Source organism: Sparus aurata, chromosome 18 (genome assembly GCF_900880675.1).
Source record: "Sparus aurata chromosome 18, fSpaAur1.1, whole genome shotgun sequence".
In the NCBI taxonomy this organism is placed as follows: Eukaryota; Metazoa; Chordata; class Actinopteri; order Spariformes; family Sparidae; genus Sparus; species Sparus aurata.
In genome coordinates this window covers 27613167-27626049 of record NC_044204.1, presented here as the reverse complement: position 1 = coordinate 27626049, position 12883 = coordinate 27613167, and the positions used below count along the sequence as shown (strand labels likewise).

Here is a 12883-nt window from a genome sequence, read left to right as displayed (position 1 = left end):
CTTTCTATCGTTTTCAAAGAACGACAGGCTAGAACACGGTGACTCTTTGTGCACCTGACAATAAACTGCAATTAAAAAACAATTCTAGTACTTACCATTCTAGAGGCGGCTGTAGCTCAGGAGGTAGAGTGGGTCGTCTAGTAATCGGACTAGTTCGAATCCCTGGCTCCCCCAACTGCATGTTGAAGTGTCCTTGAGCAAGATACTGAACCCCAAATTGCTCCTGATGAGCAGTTGGCACCTTGCATGGCAGCCTCTGCCATTAGTGTATGAATGTGTGTGTGAATAGGTGAATATGACAAGTGTTGTAAAAGCGGTTTGAGTGATCTGTAGACTGGAAAAGCACTTTAGAAATGCAAGTCCATTTGGTAATTAAGGCTAATTTTTGACCTCAAGATTGTGGGAACGCCATGGGTGATGTGCACTATAAATGAAGTTTACAAACATAAGAACTAAATTCAGAATGCATGTTTATTTATTGACCTTCTAGCTTATTTGAACCAGTAACATAAGTCAAGAGGCTCAGTTTATTGATCCCCAATTAAATAGAACTAAAACATTACACCAAAGCACAGTAGAAGTTGCAAAGTGATGACTTCTTGTGGCATCTTGTGGCCTAGATCAAATAATTGATATAATTACAGAGACATGGTAATATAGCTCCAAAAGACATCCCATAAAACCATTTCTTTTTTCAGTCCTGCAGATTTGTCGTCAACATTAATTCCATCTCATTTTGAACTTCGGCTTTCTCCTTTTCATCTCTTTTGGCGGTCCGATGGCTCCCTAAAACTTGAAGGGATGTCAGTTTTTTGGTTTTCACTTTAAATACATCCCACCTCTCAGGAATCACTCCTTTATTGAAGAGCAGTGAAGCCAGATAGGACAACAACAGAGTGACACAGATAGTGGACAACATGCAGATTGTCCTAACAGGAGAGTGCTGGATATAAACACCATCCTCAAGAGTGCAACCTGGGAAGTGGAGAATGACTGGCAACCCTATCAATGGCTCGCCACTCAGCACTCTCATCAGCACTCCAACCAGCAAGCCCATGATGGAGCCATAGCCATTGGAGATGTTACAGAAGAGGACGCAGATGAGTTGAGGGAACATGATGGTGTAGGTTATGTCTGAGCCCAGAATCCATAAAACCATGATGCTTTTCTGTAAGAAGGTGAATCACGTGCCAGCCAAGCCCACCAACACCACGGTGGCCCGGATCACCCACTGGAGCTCTCGATCTGATGCCTGGAGGGGAAAGAAGAACCTTGAAGCAGAAACAGAAAGAAACAGCCATGATTCTGTTCTTCTCCTTTGGTCTCCTCTTACCCTGGTCCTCAGGATGTTCTTATAGATGTTGGATGTGAAGATGGAGGCGGAGGACAATAAAGCAGAGTCTGTAGATGACATCACCGCAGCAGCTATTGCTCCGATACCGATGATGGAGATGTAGTTTGGTGCGAAGTGCTGCAGAGCAATGGGCAGAATCTGACTGGCTTCACCGCGCTCGTACGGGGACGGGGATCCATACGTGGTCATGTTCCAATCTGATGCCAACAAAGTAGATATGACATAAGTCACTATGGTCTCACTATTTTCTTATGCTCAATTCTATCGCTGTACCTGTTGATGCCGCTACTGCTCCGATCAAAATTGACGGGACTCCAAGTATGAGGACGAGGGCAGCTGCAATAAAGCAGGTGATCCTGGCAGTGGCTGACGAAGAAGCTGACAGGGTCCTCTGGTGGAAGCTTTGACATCCCAGGTTACCTAGAGACTTATATGAAAATAAAACAAAGAAAACCACTCTTTCTATATATTCAAGATGAGAAGAAAAAGGGAGATGGACCAAGCAAGAGAATGAACTAGAGTACGTCTCAGACTGGCTGGCAAGAGCGTTTGCGAACTAAAAGGCTGCAAGACAGACACCCAGCTGGACTTGTTGCTGTTGAATAGTACGTAATTTTAACTTCCTTGCTAAGTTGCATGTCTTTCGTTGTTCCACTTGTTTGATGTTTGACTGTGCTCGTAAAGTTGTTGCAAGTTTTTTAGCATAAGCCCAGCCCATTAAGACAGGGGTTTAGCCAGTAGTATGTTATAGTCAGGTATCGTTGTCTCTGCTTCAGGTCATGTTGACTTGGTGTGCTGTTACATAAATGTCCATGTAAACCATGTGTGATTACATGTTAAACCCATGTGATATACCAATTCAAATTTCCATGTGAAACCCATGAATTGATGTATATATGTTGTACAGTGGTTAAAACTTTGACAACATGAAGCAACAAGGCCAAATCTGGAATTGAAAAGATACTAGGACTGAAGCTAGAGATGGACCCAATGTCTTTCATTTTAGGCCTTCCTGCTAGTGACATTAACAATCAGAGACTGTATTGTATTTTCTCACATATGCAGCTAGGAAGAATATTTTATTGCAGTGGATAAGTAATAAAGGTCCAACTGTTTAGGGTTGGCATAAGGTGCTGTTTGATTTAGTGCCTCTACTAGACATTTAGACATATATAGTTCACTCAATATCAAAAAAAATTTGATTCGGAACATTATTTGAATTACTTGGACCCCAATGTCTCTGCCATTATGTGGAAAGGGTTTCCTGAAAAGTCTTTGGGGGGGGGGGGGGGGGCATACTGTTGTGTATTTATCATGTATTATTTTTATTTCTTCTTCCATGTGTAGAATTGTGTGTAACTGAGCTGGTGTGTGTGTGTGTGTGTTGTGTTTTCTTTTTGGTTTGTTTGGTTTGTTTTGTGTTTATCTGTCCTTGTTGTAAAACTGAAAATGAATAAATATATTCTTAAGAACAAGTTTTTCCACGACATGCGGCAACCTAATACAGATTCCTTCACTAGTCCTCAGTAACTGCATGTATAAAAACTAAGCAACATTACAAAATAACTGACTGTATGTCACACCCTCCACGTCTAGGGCCAGATAGTGGCAGCCTCTCTCTCCCTTTTTTTCCTCTCTCTCTTCTCCCTCTCTCTCTGGCAGGCGGGGCAGAGCGGACAGGCAGCCAAGCCCGCTCTTTCTCGTCCAGTCTGGTAGTATTTGTTATCCTGTCCCTGTCCAGTTCCTTGTAGACAGCGTTTTTGTTTCTCTCATTTTTCGTGGCTGTAGTCCTGATTCTCAGTTTTTATTGATAGCTCGAGTTTGTACCGAGTCTTTTTAAGTTTCACTTTCCCTTTTGGTTTATGTTAGCTGAGTTATTCCCCGCCAGCCTGAGTGATGTGTCACTCCTTTCTTGGTTCTGTTGTTTTAGTGAAGCCTTAATAAATCGTTTTGTTGTACTATCCCAGCTTTATGTCTCTTTGTCTCTTCTGCCCGTTTGAGCCTCTATTTCTGTGCCGTGACACTGTAGTCCTTACCAATAACAAGAAATTATCAATCCACCTCCACGCTGTGTCTCCATCCACTGAACCGATCCAGGGGGCCTGGTAGGTGAAGTTGAAAGCAGTCTTGGTGATGTCAGCTGAATGGGGGTTCGTCAGGATGAAGGGGACACATAACCACTTGTGAAAAAGACAAAGAAGGTTTAATTGGCTAAGGTAAAGTGGTATGAAAGGTTAGGTCAGGTTACTTGCTTGGCAGGATTCCAGGGAGTCAACATAAACTTTTTATAATATCTAAGACAAGATGTGTCCCTCATAAGAAAAAAATTTGCTGTACCAATGACCTCAACAACAAAACTGATTTATACAAGCTTCAAAATGTTGAAGTGTTGAGTGAGGAACTCACCAAACTGACAAATATGAGGGTCAGCTGTATGATGTCTGTGTAGGCCACAGAGTAGAGGCCTCCCATCAGTGTGTAGACGATGGCTACAGCAGCAGAGATCCAAATACAAAGAGTGTAGGGCAGATCCAGGATCACACTCATAGTTGCACCTATGAAGTCACACCGACACATGTACAAATTGAATACATTGAACACTATTTCAAACTGATTCCTTGTTCTTTTTAAAATATCCATTATGCATATCAAGATGAATACATCTTCAGTTGAGTTCAAAACAGATTGTGGTCATAGTTGATTATTGTAAACCTATTGTTCTACTCAACTTTTATTGTTGTATTGTAATATTTTATGATTTCATTTAGGTGTGTAAAACTGGGATGTAAAATAATTGCACCATAGAGTACATGACCCCAAATTGCATAGCAAGACTGCAAGTGACAGGCTTGTAATTACATGTTCCAGCAAATTAAGTTCATGATAAATATGCTCATTGAGAGATGGTGCAGAATGTATTATTGCAAGTGGAAAAAGAATGTGAGAAAACCTGTATCAGTGTCACTTACCTAAACCAATAAGAGTTCCTGTAACCCCGATTATATCAGAGATCAGCAGCACCACAGACAGAACTCCACTTATCAGATTTCCATACTTGATCTGGAAGGGGTCCATCATCGTCACATATTTTCTGTCTCTCATTGTCTTGGCGAAGAAGAGCCCACCTTAATAATCAAATCACACAAGGGGAGACAGATCTATGGCACTGCATGTAGCCCTGCATTTTGTCACGTTAGCATAGCACTCTATCAACACATTTCTATGAGCATTTGGTAGTAAATAAGCAGGCCCCTTCCGTTTGAGTTTTGCCAGTTAAACCAATTATGTTTCTCAATACAAAGATGACTTTTCAAGTCAGGAAAAGTCGCAGTTTCTTAAATTATCATGAAGTTCTGTGTGAAACTGCTCAACACACATCACCAACACCAATATGGCCGCCAACTCAATACAGGGTTTTAGTTACAGGTTTTGAACGAGCGTTCAACGAGACGACCTAACTAACACGACTGTTAGCTGTGTAGTCTTTATAACTGTAATGACTTCTCTAGTCAAACTGAGAACAATATATTTACTTATTGTAGCATCACTATGCTAAACGGTACGAAAGAAGACAGACCACCTTCAGGTGTACTTCCACACTGGTTTGTTTATTACTGAAGCGTACACATACCATTCAGTGTAGTAGAGCATCCCTTTCTGGTGTGGCAGAATATTACCAATACATCACAACTCCTCCCCTGTCCATGCTGGGTGTCGGTTGCACGTCAGCTGCAGTTTGGAATATGTAAGGGTGACATGCCATCATCTGGTCAGCATGCCGATTCCACCGGTGTGTTGATCCCACACTGACCTGGTAGGATACTCTACCAGCCTGTGATGTAACGGTTCTGGCTATCCACTTTTCCTCTCCCTTCCGGTAATCCCGGACAAGGACTGGATCGCCGATGCTTAATGTCCTGGCCTTAGAGCACACTGCCTTGTAGGTGCACTGGGCACCTTGTGCCTGATCCAACACAGCTGCCACACTTGGTTTTAGCAGGTCAAGGCGAGTGCGAAGCTTGCGGTGCAGAAACAGCATTGCAGGTGTCTCCTAAGTAGTTGTATGAGGCGTCTTCCTATACTGAAACAGGAAGGCATCAAGTCGCTTTTGAACAGCTGAAGTTCCCTTTGATGACTTAAGAGAATGTTGAAAGGTCTGTACGAATCGTTCAGCTGGGCCGTTAGTCGCAGGGTGGTCAAGGCAGCTGAGCGCACATGCTTAACGCCATTAGATGTCAAAAAGCTGGCAAACTCCTCCAACGTCAACTGTGGTCCATTATCGCTAACAAGCACTTCTTATCCCGAAAGGTAAACGATTGTAACAAAACATGCCTTTGTGTGTAGTGATAGTGAGATATTTCCCTGAATCTTCACTGACAGACACCTGGAGATAAGCCTGTGAAAGATAAAGCCGGATTGACTGTAACTTTGAAATCCCCACAGATTCTCACACCACCATTCTTCTTAACGGCAGGGACAATTGGGGTTGCCCACTCACTGAATTGAACTGGAGAGATCCAGTTGGAATAATCAATCAATTTCAGCTTCGACTTTCGGTCTCAATGCGTATGGGGCTACGCGTGCCTGACAGAACTTCGGGTGTTGATCAGGATTCAATGGCAGGGACCTTTCAAACCCCATCAGTGTTCCTAGGGTTTCACTGAAAACTTGGGCGTGACAGTTCAGAACATTTTCAAATGTCTCACAGGCCTTGTGCCCTGTTCTCATTGTCTTTATTTCACGCCAGTCAAGCTTTATGTTCCTTAGCCATTCACGGCCAAAGAGTGGGTGACTTCCCTTTCACAATGTATACGGGCAATCTGACCTTTTGTTTATTCATCTTCATCCATACTTTCACCCTGCCCTCTGGTAACAACACTTCCCCTGTGTAAGTTTTCAACACCACATTAGTCTTCCGTAAACATTCATGGGCAAATTTGGTTTTGTACATCTCCACTGAGATCACGGATACAGCTGCCCCGGTGTCAGGTTTCATTTTATTGAGATGACCTTCAATAATGGGTCTAATCCTCATCAAAGACGACACTGCATTTTCCTTTTTAACTGCCCTCAATGGCTCTGTGTCCTTCACCACTGCTGACACCATATGCAGTGTCAATTCAGAGTCTGAATCTGATGTGGACTCCCTTTCACTGCCAGTAGCATTAGCTCCCACTTTATGAATTTTTTCTCTTTTTTAAACTGTTTCCATGGTTTCATTTTGGTTTCATGTTTTTCTTGGGTGTGCTTTTGGTCACTCTTTTCATTTCTACACAAACAGGCAATATGGCCTCTCTTTTTAAGTTGTGGCATTGCTCCTCTCCGTATTAACAGTCTATTTCATTATGATTTGTCTTGCCACAACGAAAGCATTTGTCTCCGCCTTGTGGTGAAGAGACGGACACAACATGCCCTTTCAGAGAAGTTTTCAAGTGCTGAGATTCTCTAGCTACAGATTCCATTGACACCGAAATGTCTACAGCACGCTGAAAAGTTAATGCTTCTTTTGTTAATAGTTTTCTCTATCATGCAGAGCATCGTGCAAACTAGTGTCAAAATCACAGTCGGACAGCTTCTTTAAAATAGCCAGATACTGTGCAACACTCTCTCCCTCTTCCTGATTGCGTTTGTGCAAACGGAATCTCTCAGCAATTATAATGGGCTTCGGAGAGAAGTGCTCATTCAGAATTTTCACGAGGTCCGCGTACGGTTTACTTCCTGGGTTATCTGGAGCAAGCAAACTACGCGGCAGTCCATATGTTGTAGCCCCTATTACACTCAAAAATACAGCAACTTTTTTTGCTGCCGGGACATCATTGGCTTCGGCAAAATGTTGAAAACCTCTTGACATACGTCGACCATTGTTCAGTGGACTTGTCAAAGGCAATATGACCGATGAGCGCTGCCATTCTCGTGGTCCCTCTCCCATCGACAGTTTGGTTAACAGTGTCAATCCCCGCGACCTCGTCCTCATCTGACGGCATCAGTGGGTTACTACACTCGTCGCCAATTTGTAATGATTTCTCTAGTCAAACTGAGAACAATATAATAACTTATTGTAGCATCACTATACTAAATGGTACAAAAGAAGACCGAACTTCAGGTGTACTTCCACACTGGTTCGTTGATTACTGAGGCGTACACATACCAGTCAGTGTAGTAGAGCATCCCCTACTGGTGTGGCGGACTATTGCCAATACATCACAATAACCATGTATTTTCACCGTCTTATATTTCATTAGTTTTTGTGGAGGTGAGCATGGTCAAGGTGTGGCTGCAGGAGAGAGAGAGGTGTTGAGGGCTCAGGAGAGCAGCGCCAGGTGAATGAATAACAGCATATGGACTGCCGCGTAGATCAATTGGTTCTGTTTTGGATTCACCACCTGTGATGGAAATTTCGTAGAGCTGGTGACCTGGGCCCGTATTCACAAAGAATCTTAAGGCTAAAAGTAGCTCCTAACAGGCGAATTTAGGAGCAACTCCTAAAAATAATGGGCGTGTCAGTCGTAACTTTAGGACTCCTAATTTTTTAAAATAAGAGTTATTCACAAAACATTTTAAGCCTAAAAGTAGCACCTAAGTCTGGAAGACCTTAGAAGTAGTCCAGAGGACTCCTAACTCGCTAAGACCTGGTCACAGCCGAATGTTTTGGAGACGCTAAATAACAGGGAATGATGTCGGATGGACCGTGAAGGGACTGAAGTTGTGGTTGAGTTGGTCAGGGACGCAATAACGTTCCCAATCAACTGAAACAATTCAATAACACCGGAGTTAAAATGTTTGGCAACACTCCGGTATTTGGCTACAGGGAAAATGCAGCTCTTCGCACGAGACTAGTATTACCTGGGGACCTCAAGTGATTTAGAAATTATCCCACCACATCTACGCATAAGCGAAGTCTGTGTTTTAACTCAAATTTACTGACATTAACCCCGGGTCGATCGCACCAGAGCCCTTACTGGAGCAGCACAACGGTTAGATATGGATATTTTTAATATAATAACCGAGCCTGTTGAAAGATGGAAGAATGTTCCTTACCGCATGCTGCCATACATGTAATCCATCTAATCATCTTTCGAGATTTCGCTCTTCTGATGAGCCTCCTGAATTTGCGCCCAAAATGCTGTCGAAACTTTCATTCATAATTCCTAAAGCAGCCTCCATAATTCTCAACCGGGAAAAAGGCAGAAAAAAGACATGAAAAACACAAAAAACCTTAAGAAAAACAAAAAACGACCCCAAATCACAGAGATGCCGATTCGCATGGGACTAATATTATCACATGACTTCTGTGTTTGGTGAAATATGGTAGGAAATTTGCAGTGCGTTACTTTTTACAAAGTAAAAAGTGCGGCACTTAATTCTCCTCATAAATACATTTCTTTATCCAATATCTATTCATAGGCTTTGTCATGGGCTTGAAGGCGACTTCCTTATTTTCACTTAATGCATTGTGTAGCCTATGCAACTTTTCAATGGGCTGCCCTGTCACTCAACAACCAATCACCGTTGTCACCACTTCTAAGTGCATCCTTATAAAATGACGTCATCCATAGCAACAGAGAGTTACTTCGAGTTTAGGAGTTCAATGTTTTCATAACTGAAAGTAGGTCTCAGCGGCTTTGTGAATTACTTTTAAGAAACGACTCCAACATAAAAAGTCCGATTTAGGAGTACTCCTAACATTAAGATAAAAGTCTTTGTGAATACGGGCCCTGGTGTCTTTAGAAGCAGCATTTATTGACAGGCTAGATCAAGAGGAATAATAGAGACCACAGTGTACAGTGTGCCAGCCAATACCATTCTGATGAGGTACCCGATCAGTGGTCTCTTTAACCCATCGCTGTCCATGTTTTCTGAAGAGTGAGCTTGGTTAACCTTGGTGATACTGTATGTTTTTGGGATGACGCACATGCATTCTGTGCAAAGACAAAACAATCAGTCGAACCTGAGATGTGTTGCTTCAGTGATAACTGTATCTCCTGATAGCTTTACTCTAAACCTTGGTTTCCATGGAAATAGGGCTGTTTTTGCTTCAGATTTATTAATACAGCTTTGCCAAGCTTACAGATACAGAGCAGAAGAAGGTCACTAAATGAGGAGGGAAATTCCTTCACACCACCTCTTCTTCTTCTTCTTCTACTACTCTGTTTTACAGCCATGCATATTGTAACTTATACAAAATGCTATGCTTTGTTAGACCTTTATTTATTCATTTTAAAGTTTTGTTTAGAAAAGTTATGATATTCAGTATGACAATTAGAGGAAAAAAGAAATGTCCTACCAACAATGAAAGAAGTAGCAGGTGTAACTGGAGAGAAAGCCCAGGTCAGTCCCATGGTTGGAGTGTACACCGCCTCTGCCAGACCGACGATGAAGCCCCCTCCAACAAATGTAGCTGTAGGAAGCATGAGTAAGCAACATCCACATACACACACCTCCACGTATATACTCTAAACATATCCCAAAGAAAGAAATAAATGAAAAAGTAAATCTGATGATGATAGCACTGTTCTGTTTGGTGCATTAAAGATTGAAAAATTGAGAGAAACATCAAAAGGATGTTGTGACCGCACAGGTGAGGGTCTGCTTGTGAGATTTTAATTTTATTGCAGCATTTCTTTACAAACCTGTCGACTTACTAATGAAGGTCAATAAAAAGGTGCAGATGTGTTCTAACATACTGAAGTTGTTCCCAGTTTGTTGCTAATGCTAGCAGGCAAACATTACAGTATTAACGCTAGACAGCTGACGTGGATGTTGCCGACATTACCAAACATTATACGATTGGCTCTCAAACCTTGTTGGAAGCCGGGACCAACTGTCCAAATTCTTACACACAGGTAAACAAAACATTTTTGAACCTGCAAAATGTTTTAAATTATTGACTCACAGTCACAATAATGTTTTTAAGGAAAATAAATGCACCTTTCTACAAGCTCTTTAGACATATTCTTTTTTTTTCTTTTTTTTTAATGATTTGTCTTCATAAAAATGTTATCAATAAGACCTTCAACATCCCAGACCAGTGATTCTGGTTCTTAATGTGCTACAACTTGACGTATATAAAACTGTGTGAAAAACTATTATAGGCATCACAATGGATTCCAAGGGCGCCACACTGTGCCTCATTGTCACATTATCTTTGATTTAAAAAATAAGGAAGTTACCTGAAACTACCGCCTCCATCACACACTCACCTGTCATGGTGAATACTCCCACCGCAAGGCTTATCCCTCTGTTGCCCAGCAGACTGACCTCTGTCTGGTTTGCCTGGCTGCTCGTCTTCACCCGCTTGGACTTCATGGAGGCCCAGATGCCGGTCCCCAGCACCAGCAGGTAGAAGAACACCATCACCACCACTCCTGGGACGTTCAGGCTCATTGTCTGAGGATAACTGCATTGTTGTGGAGAAGTATAGATACACACTTTACTAGAATGTGGACAAGGGAACATACGGCCTGTCTAGCTTTGGAGAGACTAATGTATATTGTAAAAAAAGAAAGAAAAAAGCTTTGCTTGCTTATGGAGCCCTTACATAGACTTTTTGGAAACTTGTTACTTAGAACTCTGATTAATTTGGAATTATCTCTAAGTTATACACTGCGTGGATTTTATTTGAATCGTTTCTTTAATTATTCTTTTTATTTTGTATTTTTTAACTGTATTGTATTTTATTTGATTTAAGTTATTTTTGCCAGATTGGGGGATAATGTGATGATGTGAATATTGTGAATTTTTTAAATCTTCATCTTCAAATAACATTATAAATCTCTGTCAAATAAGGTTAGCGCAGAAATTAATGCAACACATTTACAAATATTTTTTAAACTTTTACTCCACTACATTTAAATGATAACTATAGTTATTAGAGCATTGCAGTTCAATTAACAGCCATTTATATTTAAGACGTTTTTAAGCTGTTATAAGTCATTGAATCAATTTAGACACTTAAAGCTTTTTATTGTATTCAAATGTAAAACAGCTGTCCATTATACCAGAGTGAGATTAATGTTGCAAACAGCTATCAATCTAAGTTCAACAGCAACTTCAACTTTAATGTAGGCTGTTTTGTTACTTGGCTGCTAACTGTGACTTTAAAATAATACCAAAAAAACATAATCAACATCAGTGTTTGAACTTACCTCCCTGCTGTGCGTCTGCTGGATTTTGAGGAGTAAACTCATCTGACATGTCCGTCTGTCTGTCTGTCTGACTTCTCTCTCTCTCTCTCTCTCTCTCTCTCTCTCTCTCTCTCTCTCTCTCTCTCTCTCTGTCTGCATCAGGATGTGAGAGGAGGAGTATTTAACAACTGTCACTTTTCTGAGAGAAAACCGACCCTGGTTCCTGTACCTGTGACTTTGCCTCAAAAATATCCCCAATGTTGGAACACTACATTCAAGTATCAGGTTTCCAGACCAGTTCAGTCATATTCAAACAATAGTTTCACATAGAAGGTGCTGCTCTCTCGTGACTTTTCTCAGTCTAGACCGTAAATACAAAAGTAACTTGCACTTACTATACTGGTATTGAGCACCTGCACGTATATGAATACTCTCATACACAGACCTACATACTTCACTAGCACATTCACATATACTAATACTTGGCACTTGCACACACATGAGTATTCTCAGTAGTGTATATGCATGTATGTGCAAGCTCAGCATGTGTGTATGTTAATATGAATAATTTTTTTTTTAAGTAAATCTCAAAGCTCATGTGCTGCATCATGATGGAAGTTAACAATCTTGTAAGCAACTTAAGTCATGGCGCAACTCATCTTTTTCCAACACATTAACTGTATTCCTTTATAAGGTTTACGAATAACGACAGCACTGGATACTGCATAACAGGCTAGATTAGGGTTATCTAGAACTGTTAAACACAGTTTCTCTGGCTCGCCTCAAGGCATGCTGGGGACCCAACTGAGTTAAATCTCAATGTAAACTTATATATTTGCTAAGGGTGATCCTCGGCTCAGAATAAAACCTGTATATCTCCTTTCTGCAAGTGGACGTTAATTTTGTTTGTTTGTTTTTGTTTTCACCATTTTTTTTTGTTTTCACCATTTTTTTTATATATATGTATGTATATAATTCTGGGACTCTGTGTGCACCAGACAATAAACTGCAATCAAAAAACAATGTGCAGTTAACATTTTTATAGAACTGCTCCAGTAAACTGAGAGCATATTGTAAAAATTTGGTAGGATCAGTGAATAATTATCTGTCACTCAGGATGTGATTGGTCACACTGACTGAACCTAATTCCTACCAGGGCTTCACCTAATGATTATTTTAGTTGTCTGTTAATCTGTTAAGTGTTTGTCAAGTAATAGATTAATTGATTGGTGTTAAAATGTCAGAAAATGTTAGAAGATCTTGATCAGTGTTAACCAGAGCTTAAATCAGGTTTGGTCCGCAAACCAAAGATATTCAGTCTCCAGTTTTCTTTTATTCTTCATCAGGCTGAATGGGTACAGAACTATCTGTAGAGTAGCTCTGTTTTCCAACTTGTTTGTTGTTC

At 41.0% G+C, this 12883-nt stretch overlaps 1 protein-coding gene and 1 long non-coding RNA gene across 2 annotated transcripts; one reads left to right on the top strand and one right to left on the bottom strand.

Moving 5' to 3' along the window:
- Positions 1-509: 509 nt before the first annotated feature.
- On the bottom strand, positions 510-11557 carry LOC115568419 (high-affinity choline transporter 1-like). The gene is made up of 9 exons (XM_030395689.1): positions 11500-11557; positions 10555-10751; positions 9639-9752; positions 4324-4479; positions 3761-3909; positions 3391-3534; positions 1628-1781; positions 1334-1551; positions 510-1252 (listed from the first exon to the last, which is right to left on the bottom strand). Exons 2-9 carry the CDS (start codon positions 10736-10738, stop codon positions 1184-1186), a joined length of 1188 nt encoding a protein of 395 aa, XP_030251549.1. The 5' UTR covers positions 10739-10751; positions 11500-11557; the 3' UTR covers positions 510-1183.
- LOC115568424 (uncharacterized) lies at positions 10587-12363 on the top strand. Its single transcript, XR_003981394.1, has 2 exons — positions 10587-10693; positions 11641-12363. It is a non-coding gene; the product is annotated as an uncharacterized LOC115568424 (long non-coding RNA).
- The last annotated feature ends 520 nt before the right edge of the window (positions 12364-12883 follow it).